The 17,704-nt window shown below is 49.6% G+C and overlaps 1 protein-coding gene across 7 annotated transcripts in view; it reads right to left on the bottom strand.

The window, feature by feature from the left end:
• The window catches only part of ACAP3 (ArfGAP with coiled-coil, ankyrin repeat and PH domains 3), a 62,818-nt gene that overhangs the window by 26,851 nt on the left and 18,263 nt on the right, over positions 1–17,704 (bottom strand). For 4 of the 7 annotated variants that reach the window (XM_065037888.1, XM_065037891.1, XM_065037892.1 and 1 more), the window contains exons 2-5: positions 17,103–17,139; positions 5,969–6,026; positions 2,898–3,017; positions 2,361–2,414 (exon numbers count right to left, since the gene is read on the bottom strand). In XM_065037888.1, the coding sequence (XP_064893960.1) occupies positions 2,361–2,414; positions 2,898–3,017; positions 5,969–6,026; positions 17,103–17,139 (269 nt within the window). The remainder of the gene's footprint in view (positions 1–2,360; positions 2,415–2,897; positions 3,018–5,968; positions 6,027–17,102; positions 17,140–17,704) is intronic. The other 3 variants (XM_065037890.1, XM_065037894.1, XM_065037889.1) reach the window with 1 other exon arrangement.

Below are 17,704 nucleotides of genomic sequence, written 5' to 3'. Positions count from 1 at the left end.
CGGTGATTTATGGCAGCCGGGAACGCTCGGGACTTAATGAAGCTCAACACGGCGCTGTCTGGAGTGGTACTGATGAGAGCCTCCGCGCCGCCCTAATTCCAAACACTGCGTAAAGCCCGTAATTATCAGGTACCACTCTAGAACTGGCGGCAGCGTTATGCTCCTTTATCTGTGGGAATAGCTTGTTACGCTCATGTACTTAATTACATCGATGAGACGCTGTAAAAAGAAAGTTGTTTTCTCACACAGAACGGTCTGTCGGATCGCTACACCTTTCAGCCCGTTTTAGGGAGGGTGCGAAGGAGGGAGGCAAGCGCAGGTTTGGGAGCTGACAGCACAGCATCTCTCTGCAGACAAGCCCAGAAGAGCTTGGCAAGCCGCAGTCAGAATTTATCCACTCCAGCGTGGCTCTGTGAGGAGGAGGGATCGCAGGGGACACCCCGGAGGAAAATTCCAGCTCATGCCACTCAGGCTCATGTGAAAGGACACGGGTGAGCGTTGCGGGAAGGATGCTGCAAGGCGCCAGCATCCCTGCCTGCCACCCGCTGCTCACACAGCCGGCTGGAAACGCGGTCCCTGCCACGGATCATGGATCGTGCACGTGGAACCTCATCCGATGGGGTGATGGGATCCAGCATCCCGCAGGCTCAGAGAACAGCAGCGATGCCTCCAGAGGTCAGCATCGTATCACCAGTTGGAAGCTCTTTTTCAAACCACTGAGCATCCGTTTCTGAAGGGAACATCCTAGGAAGCCAGTTTCCCAAGACGTTGCTCATCTTCTACATTCAAGCGGGTTTTAAGCTTGGATTCTGCTGAACTAGAATCAGGGCATCTCTGGGCCCAGTGCTCTAGCAATAAAACTACAGAACAAGCTTTTCCAACCCATTTTTTTGGAATATTTCCTCTTCTTTTTAACTTGTTCCAGTTGTACATACTGTCCTGGCTACACTCCTAGAGCGAGCACTGACAACTGCTTCATAGCTGAGATCCTCAGGCGCGGACAAGCCAAGATACACATCCACACACACGCACACAAAGGAGACAGCAGAAGGCACTAAAAATAACTCCGTTAATTGAATAGCCATCCGAGAGGGCTCAAATGCCGCAGTCATCATTCCACAGCCATTTCCCAGCGAGGGACTCACACTGCTGGGCACCAGGGGAGGAGGATGCTCTCCAAAGGCCGGGGGGAGGGAGCATTTAAGCACGTTTTTCCCTTGTCCCTGCAGTTGGTGGTAGGGAAATGCTGTTTTTCACAAGCCCTGAGTCACAGGCAGCGGGAGCTCAGGCCTGTGAACAGGGTGGGGTGGCTGGGAAGGGCTGGACCACATCAGCTGGGGATGTGACAGCTCTGGGAAGGGTCCTCCTGCTTTATGAGTTGGCTGAGGCGAGCGCAGTCCCAGAGGTGCCACTTCTGGCAGCGAGCGGGGACGCAGGGGAAGCCGCACAGCTGGCGCAGCGGCGCTTGCAGACGGAATTGTGCAATTCCAGAGGTTTCTGGCCGGGGCTGCTACCTCGCGGCTGGGCTGCACGTACTCCTCAGCACTGGTTTTCAGAGGGAATTTGAGCAGCATCAGAAAAATCAGGGTTGGATTTTCTCTGCTCGACACAAACACACCTTTTCTCTGCTGCTCATTCACTCTCTCCCCACCAACACTGCTGTACAGGTGTTTACTGTTCCCAAACACTAACAGTCCCAGGAGAGCTACGTGTGCACAACCTCTTTTCCTTGTCATTTTTTTTACTGGGAAACAGTCTCCCTACCTGCTTCACGAAATAATTAAATGGACTCGATGCAGCTTCTTCTGCAGCTGCACGTGGTTAACCCGCATCCCAAAAGCGAGCATCGTGCCTAATGTATTTTGACAGGGGCATCGCAGTATAAAAGTGGGTCAGTCCAGTGCTGACACCCTGAAGCTTCCTTCTCTTTAAAACACTTGTGCTTTAAGCTCCTACTGAGTTACAGACTTAAAATTGCGAGTCTGGCATGAAGCCACCAAGCACAAAGCACCTTTCTCTTGTACAAGGGTTTGCAGGTGCCGTGGTTGGGTGTTAGGGATGGAGAAAGGGCAGATTCTAACTCCTGGGGCTCTGTTAGCGAGATACAGTAGCATTAATATGTCCCGTGACACCCTTAAACATAGAGCTACACACACCCTGTGGAGTTTGCTCCCAGTTTGATCCATTCACAGATCTGCTGGTCTCCTAATGTCACCAATTTGAACGCCAGGCTTCAGAGTGTATTCCTTTCACAGACCCCACCTTTGCGCAGTGTCAAGTAAGCCAAACACCATCAACCAGCGCCTTGAGAAAGACGTTGCCATCCGCCCCCAGAAAGACAAGAGGAAGTGGCATCTTACCATGTGATAGTTGATCATTTCCTGCAGACTGTCTCCAAATTTGTCCAGGCACTCCTGCAAAACAAGGCGAAGAGAACAGGTGGTGAATAGAAGCAGCTGCTCTTCCTTCCCAGGGGTTCAACATCTGCGACAGACCCTCATGAAGCCACTGAAGAGCCACCCCGCGTTTCAAAATATCTGACATTGAAGCCACAGGCTCCCTGTCCTTTCCAGTTCAGTGCTAAAATCCACATCACTACTCGCTTGTGTAGGCTGGTTACCTGTGTTACCTAAATAACTGATGCTTACTGACCTAGATTCCAACCACCTTGCCAGCACTGTGGCTTCTTAAAAGTCCAGTTCTCTCTGCAAATAATGAATCTCGCTCTGACTTTCAGCATTGCATCATCAGATGGTCTCCAAAAATAAAATCTCACACTAAATGGCTACCTATACTGTATAAGGGTCTTGGGTAATATGGTCCATTCACAGCATCGGCAAACTTAACACTCCCCAGCCCTCACTGTGTCCCATCCTCCATCCCGGGGGGTGACTTACCGAAATCATCTCATCCTTCTTGCACTGCTGCGACAAGTCCCGGACCCCGCTGACGAAGTGCTTGTTGGTGGTGATGTAGGCTTTGCCCGCTTCGATCATCCCGCTGCATAGCTTCACCAGCTGCGCGAGGAGAGGGGGGTGAGCACCTGGATTTCACCTGTGCCAGCACCGCGACGCCGTTCACGTTCCCGGTGCGGATGCACCAGCAACCCCGATTGCACGTGGCAGAACCGGGGATGCTGCCGGCATTTTGCTTGTCCCTTAAGAATAATAATTCCAGGCTGTCCCCTGGGGACAAATGAATCAGGGCAGCCCATTTTTAATTTTTTTCCATTTTTTTTTCCTCTATCCTGAAGTATCAGGGCTGCAATAAAAGGAACCTGATCACACAGATTGATGGGGGAGGTAGAACTCCCGTGTGCTGGGTGGAATGTCTAGAATCTCTCTGCTGGGAATGTGCTGCTCTCTGGGACCGCCGAGGCTCTGAGCCCAGCTCTGTGTGCTCGTGGAGACTTGTATTGCTCTTACTTTGGACTAAAGGGGAGCCAGAATTGAGCCGCAGCATGGTTTTGTATCATATTTTCCTTAAAGCAGCTGACAAGGGCTGTTTAAGCCACGTCTGCTGTGTGCAGCCCGTGAAAATCCATGTTCCCTCACACGCAGGCTAAACCATCGCGATTGTACATAACTATGAATCAACTCCCACAGTTCTGCAGCCCAAGGAAACTTTGCTGGTGCATGCGAGGGACAACAGCATCTATCTCTGGGCTGGCTGTGGCTCAGAACAGCCTGATGGATCTGGACAGAGCTTTGTTCTGAGAAACATGAACAACTTCCAGCGACCTACACATGCTCCGATTCCCATCACCAGCCTTGGTGACGTTACCTGGAACTTGCAGCAAAACGGGGCGGCTTCCTCACTTGGGAATCTGTTTGCTGCAGCACAGGCACACATCTCCAGACAGCCTTATTCACTTCTGACCATTTCACAGCTGCAGGGAACATTCCCAGACTTCCAAGCCACACAAAACTGCCTTAGCATGCCTGGAACTGGGGCATTAGCTTCGCCAGAACTGCTGGCCATTGGCCTATCTCCTTTCAGCCAAGCTCCTTGTAGAAGGTTACGTTAAACAACTTAAGATAAGTCCATAAACCAAAAGCCCAAGAGTAATGTCTGGCCACTGAGCACAATTTTTAAACTGGTTGCTTCTTTAAATCATTGCTGTTCTAGGCTTTTTAACTAAGTGAAGAACTTTAGCTGCCGATAACAAGACTTGGAACTGAAGTTTTCCATTCTCCAAATCCAGCAGTTTTTTAGGGATATGAATCTTACTAATGACAAATGGCATTAGGAATCTTTCCTGGTCAACTGGCCTCACCTACATGCTGGGAATGAGCAGCTCTCCAGTTTGGGTTGATGCTGAAGCCCCACTGACACACAGTACATGGGTGTGGGGCTTAGTGCTTGTTCTATTTATGCAGCCACAAGGCTTTGGGGTCTAATCTTTATGCATATTGCAGAACAAGCTTCCTTGCCTCTGTCTGCTGTTGTGTAAAAATATATCTGAATGTATAAATATATATATATAGTCACATGTGGTATATCTGTGTATACATAGTATGTACAGTCTTTGCTCTTTCACACTCAGATCCTCTCCTGTCCGTGCAATTTGACAGATCAGCATTGGATTCTAGCTGACTCGTACTATCCCATCCAAGCCCGGAGGAAAAAGAAAAGCAAACAGATGCAGTTCCTGTGACATCTGGAGCCCAGACACACACTCGGGGTTTGGACAGATCCTCTGGAAAGGAAACCCAGCCTATTCTGCAACGTGGCGGTTTGTAGCGCAGTCTGTGCAAACACCCGTGGCCAGGGCTGTGTTACAAGTGCCTGAGTCCATCCAGCCCCAAGGGGAGCGAGACGGAGCACGGGACAGAAGGGAAGAAATCTCTTTGAAACAGCAATCAAGCCCAAATGCATGTGAGCTCCTTTGGGTGAAGAGTGCAGTAAAACAATAGTCTCGTGCAACGAAGCACTGAAAAATAACAAGCTGAGATTCCCGAACAACTCCTGCACTTCCAAGCCATTCTCCTGGCTCCAGGATTGCTCCGACACACCAAGTCATGTAACCACAGAGGGCACTGACAGCATCAGAGTTTCACTCCATTTTTCAGCTTTAGAGCCTTAGCTTGGAGGAAAACAGATAACCTAAATCCCTCTCCAGCTTTCGCCAGACTAGTTAGCTTGTGTAGATAACTGTTTCAAGCAGCTTGACGAGGAAATAGGTTTTATAGGACACAGCTTTGCCTAGGGCTTGTGACTTCAACAAAGCCCATTTCTCCATCAGATGCGGGAGTTTCATCCCTTGAAAGCTTTGGGAAACCTCGCAGAGAAAAAGCCAACGGCCCTTCCAGCTCCTCTCCTTCATTTCTCTTTGTTCTCATTTAGAAACAACTTGGCTGATGCCTCAGACATCAGGAGGAGTGGAGGTGGAAGAGCCACCTTCCATCATAAAGCTTCTGACTTAGACTCGAGCTACCAACTGGACATAAAGAATCACCAGAATAAACGCAAACTGGCCAAGCTGGTGCCTGCGAGGGTATTTCCAGTGTAGATTACAGCTGTGGCGCACAGCTGGGCTGAACATCAGGCAGTGGCCACCAGCATCAACCTGGTCCCTTGGGCTCCTGGGGTCCCTGAGCTGACACGGTGGTGGCCAAACTGTGCAGCTTAACATCACAAGCAAGACAGAGAACAGGGGAAAGGGACAGCACCAAAATAACTTGTCACAGCAGGAGAAGCAGCGTCAATCCCTGAGACCCAGGACCAGAACAAGGTCATCATGCAGAATTAGGAGCCCAAGTCTGGACCTCCTGTCCCCTGGCAGTCACACAGGAGCCCTGATGGGCACCTGTCAGTAGAGGGAGACATGGTCCTGTTGACAAGCCCCGTGTTTTATACGTTATTTTTCTGACAGGTTCATTTTCGGAGGAGGTTGGCGGGGTCATATTCCGAAGCAGAAACTCATCAGTCCCTCTTCAAATCATCACGCTAAGCTGCCCCGTCTTACCTTGTCAAGCTTTGCCTCTATCTCCACAACATCTGTTTCCACTTCATCAATGGTCGCCCTGCAATGACAACAGCAAGAAGAAGTGATTAATGGACTGCTTGTGATGACTGGGGAAGAAGCCGGGAAGTCCCAGATAAGTAAAGATCATAGCGACCAAGGTACAAGTACTGGTGGTGATCAGAGGGATCCATCCTTCCCACTCCTACTCCTATGTAAGACTTAATTACTTGACAGAAGGATCACACCTCATCAGGAATGAATTGCACAGGGCTGGGAAAAGAGGTGGAGATTATCCTGCCTTCTGTCAGTGTCACGGAGAAATTCGGGTGTGCTATGGTACTAACACACAGAATAATCACTTAGTGGCCTTGTTCTGATTCTGCACGTGATGTTGTTAATTGGTAGTAATGCTAAGTGGAACAGAAATAACCATTGTTACACCTGAGCAATCCATTCACACCAGGCACAGTGCCTCCAAAACCCATTTTATAGCCTAATAACTCTGCCCAAAGCACAGCCACATGGCAAATGATGTCCTTTGAACCTCAAGCAGAAAGACATCTTGGTCCTTTTGTCATTGAACCCCATAAGTCTCTTTCACACACGCGGGGCTTTGCTTGCATACGGATAAATCTGCTCGGTGATTATCGGATCTGTTTTCTTTCCACGTCACCGGACAGATGTGGCAGTCAGAGGCGGTTAGAATCCAGCTGCAAAGGTCACCGGGCCTCCCTCGCACAGCGGAATATTAACATGACATCAGCCATGTGCAAGCGGCATTCCCAGACCCGGCCGTGTGGAATGAAATGACACTGTTTGAGGCCGGAGTCCAGCAGCCAGCGCTGTAGACCTGAGAGCGTTCCTACGCAGAGCTGTACGACGTCCACACGGGGAAAGCTGTTTCTTTAACCGCACACCTGGAGATGTGGTAAACCTCACGCACCAGGGGTATGCATCCCAAATTTCACCGTGAGGAGCTCCTTAAGTTTGTGGGCTCGTAATTTAAAAGGTTGGTTCCTGAAATACACACTCAGGCTTTAAAATATCCAGCACTGAACACGAGCCAGCTGAAGGAGCACAGGGGAGAGACGTGACTTAGAGACACAGGAATCAATACCGATATCTCAGCAAAAGGAGAGGACACTCACAACCCCAATTTAAGAAGAAAGCCCAAAAGGTGACAAAGCTGGGGTCTAAATCTATATTTCTGCCACCAGCACGGTACTTGTATGTATGTTATGGCCACCTTCAGCACAAACGAGCATTTCAAAGCTTTGCAATAGTCTCAGTGCTCCTCATAAGCTTCAAAATCGTCAACTTGCACGTGCTGGGGAATGATGTAAAGACTTAAGACACGGATTCAGCGGATTCTCCCAGCCCTCCAGGAACCCAGGCAGGAATGGAAACTCCTTCACCGCCGCATCAGCCGGACCGAAAATGAAATCCCAGTGACTCATTCTCAAAGTACAAACCCCCCATGCCCAGGGCTCTGGCCGCCATCGATCTGCTACCGGCTCTTTGAAAACACAGCCAAAAAAATAAGCTTCTCTCTCTCTAATAATGCAGTGCTCAAGCTTTACTGCAACACATACAGCTGTCCTATACGAATGGCAGCCCGGCTGTGCCGGGGGCAAAGCTTTTGCAAGAAAAGGAATAATTAAAGAGCTTCTTTTAGGCAAACTTTTTTCTTGCAGCTATTTTTGTTCTCCGGGTTTGGAAGTCGTGTGCCTTCATGCATTGCACTCTTACTGCCAGATTCAATTTTTCCGCTTGGTTTCTTCGTGCTCCTGATAGCCGGACATAATAACCAGCTAAAAAAAGAGATCTGGGATTTCTGGGGATGCTTTTCATTTCAGGAAAGCGAGAGCAGCCATTGCTAAACCTGCAGACACCAGCGGCTGCCGTAGCAAGGCGGTCGAGCACCCAATTTCCTGCCAGGAGGTGGAGAGAGCATCTATAATTTACTCCCCATTTTTATCACAGCCTAAGAAAAGGCGCTGATATATTTGGACTCTGTGTGCAGGACGAAGACATTTTGGGTCTGGTATCCACTAGGGTATGAATATAACTGACCATGGCTAGGAGAGCATGAAACTTGAGCTTTATATTTGGTGTACAGACTTGATATAAAAAGGTTCCAAGCGTGTGGTTTCAAGGACAGCGATCTCAGGGACCTGTTCAGTTCCAGGACTGTAATGGAGTTCCAGCTTCATTGCAGGAAGCAAATGTGAAGATTTTTCCACCCTTTCCATTGCAAACCAGGCGGTGATGCGCTAAAAGCCATGTGAGATCCCTCTTGTCAGGCTCTGCTTCACACAGCCAGGACAGGACCAATATGTGTTCCAGAGAGGGAGAAAGCTTTGGGAAAGAGATTATACCAGATTCTTTAACACCTGATTTCCCATCCTTCAAGGGTACAACATGCCTAAGTCCATCCCTAGGCTTTTGGGGTTCAAAATGTCCTTATGCTGCCCAGTGATGCAGTTGCAGAGCCCATGGATCACGCTTCCCCGGAGAAATACCAGGTTTCAGTGCAACTACTTACAAACACTGGGCTAAATTCTCCACCAATGTTATTCCCAAATTTAAATCCTCCCACCGTTCCACCAGCACGTCGCAGATAAAAGGCAAAACTCTTGCAGTTACACAAGCGAGCTGAGAACCTGGACTAACTCCATGGGGATGAGTAATGCCACCCCAGCACCTCCACCACTCCATCCCACCCAGGTACAGGAGCGAGATGAGCAGGCAGATATGATCCCTATGGAATCTATATGCTTGCTGTGTCCACAGCTCTTGCGATTTCTGTCGCCAACTGAAACCCGCGGGCAGAGGCAGCAGCTGTGGTGGGTGCATGGGGAGGATGCTGGAGGCATCTGGCTGGGAAACCAAGTGCTTCTGACAGGAGGGAATTGAATCCCGTCACCCAAAAACGCAACGTCCCGATTGCTGGGCAGCGAAAAGCCGTGTAGTGATGTCCTGGCTGGGTGCCCTTCGTGCTTCCTGGTGCTGAGCTTTTCCTGCTAATGCTTTTCCAGGCCTTGGGCTATTTCTGCCATGAGGGGAGAGAAAACAATCCACAATCTGCTGGTTGAGCTCATCCGCTCGGCGTGCAGTGCAAAGCAGAGCCTTTCCAACTGGAGACATGAGGCTTGAACTTCCTTGCTCAGAGAAATCAGCAATTCCCAAGAGTCCAGAGGGTTTTGCATTGTCAATTTTCCTTTGTCCTTTAAAGAAGCCATTCAGAAGCATGGTTTGTATGTGACAAAAATCTTCCCAGAAGCATTTTTACATCCCATGGGGACGGGAATAATAAGCTACACTGCTGCCAGAGAACAGGGTCTGCGGGAAGAACACATCTGCCTTTCCCCTCCAGTGACCTGACCCTCCAAACACCCATTGGATGGGCCCAGCCAAGCACCAAGAGAATCATCGCCCGCATCTCAAAAGGGATCAAGGCAAGAAAGCGCCCCTGGCAAACAGATGCAGGAATCACATCGCTGGCATCACTCCAAGCTCAGGCTGAATGTCACTGTGTGGGTGCCCAGATATACGGTTCATAAGCTGTGCCTGGGGTGCAGTTAGAAGGACAGAGCTGGCAGAGGAGGATGGACAAAACCAGAGGGACAATGACATCCTGACTGATGGGCACCGGTCCACCACAAGGCCCTTTTTTTAGTTAGACTGTCATTAATCACCATTTGCTTCTGACTCTGCTGAGTAATAGCCCTAAAAAACCAGATGGTTTATGACGAGTGGAGCAACGAGCAGGTCTAACAAAGCTGTTATTAGCTGCCACGTAAGGCATCTCTTTAGCCTTGACTTCCCCATTGCTGAATTGATAAACATTTGCTTTGCAGTGGCACTGTGAGTATTCAGTGATTAATCCATGTTTGGCAAACTCCAGGGATCCTCAGGTGACAAGCTGACTACAGCAAAGATCAGTCACATATTCGACTAGTAAACCTTAGCATTAAGCTGTATCATGTCATTAGCCAGCTTAGACGTGATCAGCAGACATTTCTCTGTCTGCATTCTTCTCATTTCTTTTTCTCCATGTTTTTTTGTGAACCGAGTGCCTTTCACACAAACACACACGTGTTCTACACGAGGGCAAGCACGGCAGAAATCCAGCAGCAAACTAGCTATTAAAATGTAATAAAAAGACCTAAAAATGCTTGGTTACCTCTGGCAACTACACAAAGAAGAGAAACAAAAGAACACAAAATGTCACGCGAATTATTAGCTGCTATAATAGCAACTACTTACACTTGCAGCTGTTAAAGCAACGCGCAAAGCTGACTTAAACACGCTCTTATTTTTCTTTGGGAAGTGCATTTAGTTTTCATCATTTTTCCGGGAGGGAAACTGAGGCACAACAATACACAGACTGAGATTTATTTTCTGTATCGAAGTTCGGAAAAACACAGGGCTATTTCCTGTGTGCAGATTACAGGTTGTTGAACCGGTCAAGTATAGAATCATAGCAGGGTTTGGGTTGGAAGTGACCTTCAAAGCTCATCCAGCCCAACCCCAAGTAAAGAGCTCACAAGCCGCCTGTGTTGCTGTGCACAAAACTCTCCCCCAGCTGGAGAGGAGACGCACAGCCCTTGCACTCTGAAAACAGCCCAACCTGCAGGCCAGCTGTTTCCAGCTGTTCCCAGCTGTTGGCTCGGATGCAGGCAGGCTCGCTCGGGTTCAAACCTTGCCTTGGACGAGTTGTACATGAAACAGGAGCATGGCATCCGAAGTTCCAGAAGGACAGGGAACTGCTGGAGAGGGTCCAGCGCAGGGCAAAAAAGATGATTAATGGAGTGGAGCACCTCCCTTATGAAGAAAGGCTGAGGGAGCTGGGGCTCTTTAGTTTGGAGAAGAGGAGACTGAGGGGTGACCTTATTAATGTTTATAAATATATAAAGGGTGAGTGCCATGAGGATGGAGCCAGGCTCTTCTCGGTGGCAAACAATGATAGGACAAGGGGTAATGGGATCAAGCTGGAACACAAGAGGTTCCACTTAAATTTGAGAAGAAACTTCTTCTCAGTGAGGGTGACAGAGCACTGAACAGGCTGCCCAGGGGGGTTGTGGAGTCTCCTTCTCTGCAGACATTCAAACCCGACTGGACATGTTCCTGTGCGACCTCACCTGGGCGTTCCTGCTCCAGCAGGGGGATTGGACTGGATGAGCTTTTGAGGTCCCTTCCAATCCCAAAGATACTGTGATACTGTGAAGCAGTGCTTTTACACCTTGTGCTGTACCTGATCCACATGTCGAGTGGGCGATTCCTACAAAACGCGCCTTGCGCTTGCATGCACATGTGCATAAGCCCCGCTTTGCCAGCAGCAACAAGAATGCCTGTGAAATCCAGAGAAACAGCTAATCCATGCCTTGCAGGGACAACTCCTCCACAGAAACGTCTTCTGTGGCCAGGGAAAGGGCTGCCTCGTGAGCCTGATGTGTTTGGAAGCGAGCCACTGGCACCTTCAGCTCAAAGCCAATGTTGTTCAGCCACCTGGAGCATTCAGATCGCTGTTTAATATAATTCCGAATCAGGTTGCTAAGGGCCCTACACGACATGTCACCGCGGTGCTGTTCATGGTCGGTTTAATGCCGTGGGATGGAATGAAACGTGGGCTTTGCAGAGCTCAGGACAGGACACAGGAGCCCCTGGATCCAGTTCCTGACAGCCACAGCACCCACGGGAGGCCACTCGCCGCAATCTCTGTGCCCCATTATCGCTATTAAAACACTGCGGAAAATGAATCCTCCCCTCTCTCACAGAAGTGTTTGGAGAATTTAACAAAGAGCAGCGGCAAACGTTCAGAGAGTCAGAAGCTGTAGGTGTGCAAAGCGGAGTTGTTCTTATTATTATTTATTAAACCTGCGTTCTTTTTGAAACGGAACGAAAGCAGCGCTTGCCCTGGTGGGGTCAGCTCTGCCCTCACAACACAAGGAGGTTTGGCACAGACACGAGTCGTTTCTCATCCAGCTCCTTCTTCCAGAACCATCAGCAGCCTGACAAGGTCACTAAGAGCTGCCAAAGCACCTTTGTGAGGAGCAGAGGCTCCCTCTAGAAATTAAAATAAGGTGAGTGTGTTCCTTCAAGGAAAGGGGACCTGCCGGGGAAGACGGGATTTCAAGTTCCACCTCCATATCCTCATCGTCTGCAAGATGAAGTATTTCTGGAGGTTTAAACTGCGATGGGGTAAAAGCCAAGCCCTGATTACTAGTAGTCACTCAATTTTTGCAAGAGAGGAAAGTGCTGCTTTCAATGCAGGGTGAAATACGGCTGGGCTGAGCCTACAGCAAGCGCATTAGTCTCACTTCCTTCTGCTGCCTCTTACTGCAAGATGCAAAAGAGAAAACTAATGAACCTGACACAGACAGACAGCAGAGTCAGCAAATCTCCAAAACAAAGTAGTTATTAACCTTCCTAAATACCCCTCTGAAAGCTTCTGTGCCCTCTAGTATTCACTGCTCTTCCTCCTTTCTTCAAAAGAATAAGTGTGCTTTGCATCTCGGTGTCAATGTGAGCAGACGGCGCCATGGCAACAGCTCCATGGTGACGGTATCCATGACAACCGGATCCTGCCACTGCGATGGTTTCCCCTTCAAAACGAGAGCTGGATTCGCAAGGCTTTGCGCATTTGCTCATGGAAATAACGTGGGACTGGTGACAAGATGGTTAAGTCAAAGGTTTCCAAAGGCAATGAGCAGAGTGTACAGCATAGTGTTAGAGACGGAAGTTCTAAGGAGTAATAAAACTGGACAGTGTCATTAAATACCAGCTCAGCATCATTTCAAACACACACGTCACACATTCAGCCCCTCCTGAAACCCTCTGAAAACATGAACGGAGCCTTATATGCTGAGTCCTGGTCCCAGTCTTAAACTGGACTCCTGTTGGAAGAGTCAACCTAAAACTGGGAAGAACAGGGAGTGAAGCCAACCAGAAGCCAGCAAGAATATGTGGCAAACACACTCCATCTCCACCAAATCCGGTTGCTAAATGTGCCTTTTACTACACTGAGCACTAATCCATCCCTGCCACGCACACCTGACAATTACACAGACCCCAATGACACACACAGCAGTGGGATGCCTAAAGCTAAAAGTGTTAATTTGGGATTAAGCTGCACAAACTAGATTCAAGCTCAGTTGAATAGAAGACTTCGGTAATGCCTAAACTTCAGAGCAGCAAGTTCTCGAAGTGCAAGCGTCATTTCTCTTTCTGTGGAACAACGGCAAAACTCCACATTTAGCACCAGGAGGATGGAATCTCATCTTGCTGATACTTTTGAGGGTTCCTGTTTTTACTGTTACCAGTCTGGACCAAGAGAGACATCAGCCCCTGAGCCTGCTGCTACCCGCTCTCACTCACCCTTATTAAGCTTCCGAGCAGGTTCATTTGCTTTCTTCAGATTCTTGGGAAGCGTTCTCTTGTTCCCTTGTTATTTATCCCCTTTTCTGCCTCCCTGCAAGCTCCCTGCTCTGTGTGCAGAGGGGGAGGGAGCTGCGCGGTCCCTGCTGGCTGCAGCGCTCACACAAAGGAAAAGTAAATATTTATCTGGTTCTTTGGTATGTATATCACTGCTGTGCTTACAGCGCGGGAGAGAAGCCTTGCTGCAGCTGGAGTTAATGCCTCGGAATAGTGTATTCCAAGGGTGGGTCTAACTAGGCTGACGTGGAGCAGGAGTCTGGGAGCCGGTGCTTGGAGTTGTATCCTTACAACAGCTCAGTCATGTCATCAAAAATAACTCATCGTCGCTCCCTGCCTTGGCTTCCCCAAAGCAAGACGGAGCTGTTTTCAGCCAACTCCACTTAATGACAACCACCCCGCATTCAAAGGCCTTTGGATCAAAGATACGGCGAACAGATTTCTGTTAATATCGCCAGAGATTTGCTAACGCGTCCCCGGTGCTGACGAGTCAATAGCCTTCCCGAGCACAAATGCTCGACACAGTGCAAACGCTGACCTAGATTTTGAGTAATTACGCCGGGAACTGGCACATGTGATGCTTTTGCTCTCTGGCTTCCAAAGCAGCAGCATCCACGTAAGCAGAGAATCTACGGCTACCTGCAGTTTCAGAGATGTCCCCTTCTTAGGGCCATCCTGTTCCAAGGTGTTAGCAACACCAGACCAAAGATTATTCTCTCTTTTTCCATCCCCAAACCGACGTCTGTGTTGCACCAACATAAAGAGTCCTGGCACTGTATTAGGATCATTATAACCCACAGGGGAGCAGCGTGATGCGTCCCTTTCTGTGCCAGATTCATGCACAATATGAATCAGCGACTGCTTCCATAGGCAGAACCCGGCACCTCTGTTGCTGTGCCCAGGTTATTCTGGGGGAATTTATCAAAGGTGGCAAATGATAAACATCCGAGGAGCCAGGTAAGACAGGCTAAATATCAAATGCTCCCTAAGCACGCCCCAGGACCATCTTACTGGGTTTATGGGGTCACAGCAAGTGTGGAGAGGTGGGATACAGCACCTGGATTCGCTGGGTTGCTGTCCTGTGAATACAACTGCCTCCCTGGAGTGCTGGTCCTTGTTCCATAGCTCCTCAGAAACCCCAGTTCACAGCACTTGGCTCTGTGCAAGGCGGCCAAGAGGCCGTGCTGCTGTCAGGGAGGAACTCCGAGGTGCTCGGATGAAGCACACTCAGTCCAATGAATGAGAAGCAGCAGCACTAATTAAATTGCCATCAGACTTGAAGGGTCTTGAAAGGGGCTATTTCCACACTTGTCCCATCCAGCATTTCAGGCTGAGAGAGGAGCGTGGCGACTGGAAGAACAAAGCTGAATGGAGAGATGGATGGAGACAGATGAGAACAGGCATTAGATAGAGATATCTCCAGCTACTCGTCTCCGCAGCCCTGCTTTGCTGCATAGCAGATGTCCCCTGCCCGGCCACCTCTGCAGCTCCAGCACCACGCAGGACCCACCACAGCATGAATATGTGCATGAACCACCCAGCAGCCTGGAGCCCGCTTGCCTGGGCTGAATGCAGCCCAATCCATATTTATTACAAACACCCCCTGGCCGGGATCCTTGGCGTAGCACCGTGATACCCGAGGAGAAAGTTTGGTTTTGGGGCTTGAGGTCTCACCACAGGTCCATAACATCCTAATAGCCTCGTGCGCCACACAGAAACACTAAGGAAGGGAAAATAAATACCCACACATGCGTACGCAGCAATTCAGTGAGAGGTGTGAGTGCACTGACACCCAGGGCACTGTTTTATGCTCTGATGGCAATCGCCGCCCAGTGAAAAAGCTCCCAAAGGTGGGTTAACATCAAGGCTTCCACTGGCAAAGCCTTGGAGGAAAAGGCCCTGAGCCAGCGAGGGTTTAGGGGCATGTACGTGCATGCAAAGTCCTTGGTTTTAAACCTGCCTCTCCCACCAAAGGCAGTGGGATTCCACATACACACCTCGTGTTCAGCACATGTTTGCTAAGCTGGAACAGGAATCAGAGTAAAGAAACGTCTTTGCAAAACCAGTTGCACTGGTATAGCCGGTGGGATGAACTAGATCCAGAGATATGCCGGAGCAAACCAGGGAGTTAATGTCACATACTGCTGCCCTCCAACCCCTGGGTGCCTCGCTGTCCCAGTGGTGGGACACGGAAGAGCCTCATGCTAAGGTGGGAATGTGAAGCACTCGCTGTTTTTTGTAGGCTTGCTCCATCCACATTGCTTGGCATTAAAGAGCAGTTTGGTGCAGAGCACGAGGGCTGTGCGCACCACCAAACTGGAGTCCCACAAAATGCCAGACACAGAGCCAGTTTCTATCGCAGCCGTGCATCCCAGGCCAGCCCAGCCAGAGCGAGGACAAGAGCTGCTGCCCCAAGCCACAGCTGCTTACATTCAGGTTGATAAATTCATGTAAATAAAAATATGTTCACTGTACTTTTACGCAAACAAACAAACATTAAACCAGGCATAAAACCGAGGCCGAGGTATTTTGGAGGTTTGCATGACCGTTGTGTCTCTTCCATTCCTGGCACTGCCCCATGCGAGGACACCCCAGATGTCCTTGCCCGTGGAACTGCACTGCTCTGTGACTCCAGCAGACACACTTTCAAATGCATGACATATCTCAAAATAGGAAGCACTAAATCCTTATTTATTTGCCTTTGGGCTTTTCTCTGGAAGCATTAAGTCTTTGTTTTCTCTGGGCCCTGTGTGATCACATTACCAAGGGCTGCAACTTTAAAAAAATTAAATACCACAAACTAATGATATACTCCTAACCCCCAGTGACCTAACGGAATGAGCGCTATGGCACGAGAGGTGGATTTGGCCGAGCGATGAATTAGACCCTGAAAATGAAGGCTGCATACCCTGTCGCTGATTACATCGAATTCATCATGTAAGAACACAGAGGGAAATATTCTGACATCCATAGGGATTAAACAGGTTTTTGGTTAGAAAACAAACCTGTTTCATGCAAAACCGTGCAGCCTCGCACCTGGCCGGTACCGGCGTGGAGTGGCAGGTAGACCCACTAGAATTCCACAGAAAAGCCATTTTGGAAACAAAGCCCCATTGGCAGATGTTGGGTGGACTCTGCTGTGCTGCACAAGCCTCCTGCATCCGACCAGAAAGAGCTGGGCTGCACATGTGTGCAAGATTTTGTTTAGTCTATCGCGGTTATTGCTGCGGAGAACACTTTGTCTTACTCCTGAACGTTCACCCTCTCACACATGCACGACCACAATGCAGAGGATGCAGAGCTTGTGCGGCTGAAGCCTCGAGCTGGAACGTGAAGGCATCGCAGAGCGATTGATGGGAGCCGGGGAACAGGAAGGGGAAAAGATTTATTGGCAATAATAAGAGAAGCTGCAAGTTGGGGAGAGGGACCAAGAAAACAGTGCAGAGAGGCAAGGGGAGATTAGCAAAGGAAGTGCGAGAAAGCGGGAGAAAGTGCTTCTGTTCTCTCTCAGGGCAGAGACTGAGTTCATCCAAAGCCGATGTGAAGCATTGCTGATTTACAGCAGCTGGGAGCCCATCCTCCAGCGCTGGCTCCATCCTTGCTGCCAAAAATGGGTTTTTCCAGGAGGATTCACTAGCTCGTGCCTTTGCTTCCTTTGCCTGTTGGGGTTTGGGAACCGTGGGCATTGATGGTGCACCTGGCCTGGCTCCGAACCCTTCTTGTCCCTCGACGGCCTGAAGTGCCAAACAAGAGAGAAAGAGGGACTGTGGCGAGAAAGTCACACACAGAAACGTCCTCATTTGCCAGTGGCAGGTGTCCCTTTGCTTCAAGGGCAGTGATAAATATCGCCCTGGCCTCCTGAACACAAACACAGGCACACTTCATCTCTTGTTCCCATTAGCTCCGGAACAGACAAACCACACAGGGCCCATTCTCCGGGAGCAGTATCATCTTGCACTGATTGCTACTTGTCCCCAGCCTTGCCGGTGCATTTTGAACTCATTAGCCGAGCTGCTAATGGCTCAGCACGTGGAGCCCGGGCACACTTGGGAGGGCAGACAATGGCCTCCCTTGTGGCCACCGCCACAGGAACTCCATTGTGCAGCCCCAACACTGGAGCCGTGTTCCCCTTGGCCAGCTCCCTACGATTCTCCCCGTCTGGCGAGATTTCCCAACCCTCTGCCAAAGCTGAGCCTTGCTGGGCTCTTCAGCGCTGGGTTTTGCTTTATACTTGCAGGTTGCTCCAGGGGAGGTTTAGGTTGGATATCAGGAGAAATCTCTTCTTGGAAAGGGCTGTGG

This window comes from Columba livia, chromosome 21, assembly GCF_036013475.1.
Source record: "Columba livia isolate bColLiv1 breed racing homer chromosome 21, bColLiv1.pat.W.v2, whole genome shotgun sequence".
NCBI lineage: Eukaryota > Metazoa > Chordata > Aves > Columbiformes > Columbidae > Columba > Columba livia.
The sequence above is the reverse complement of the archived record's forward strand: the minus strand, read 5'-3'. Positions and strand labels throughout refer to the sequence as shown.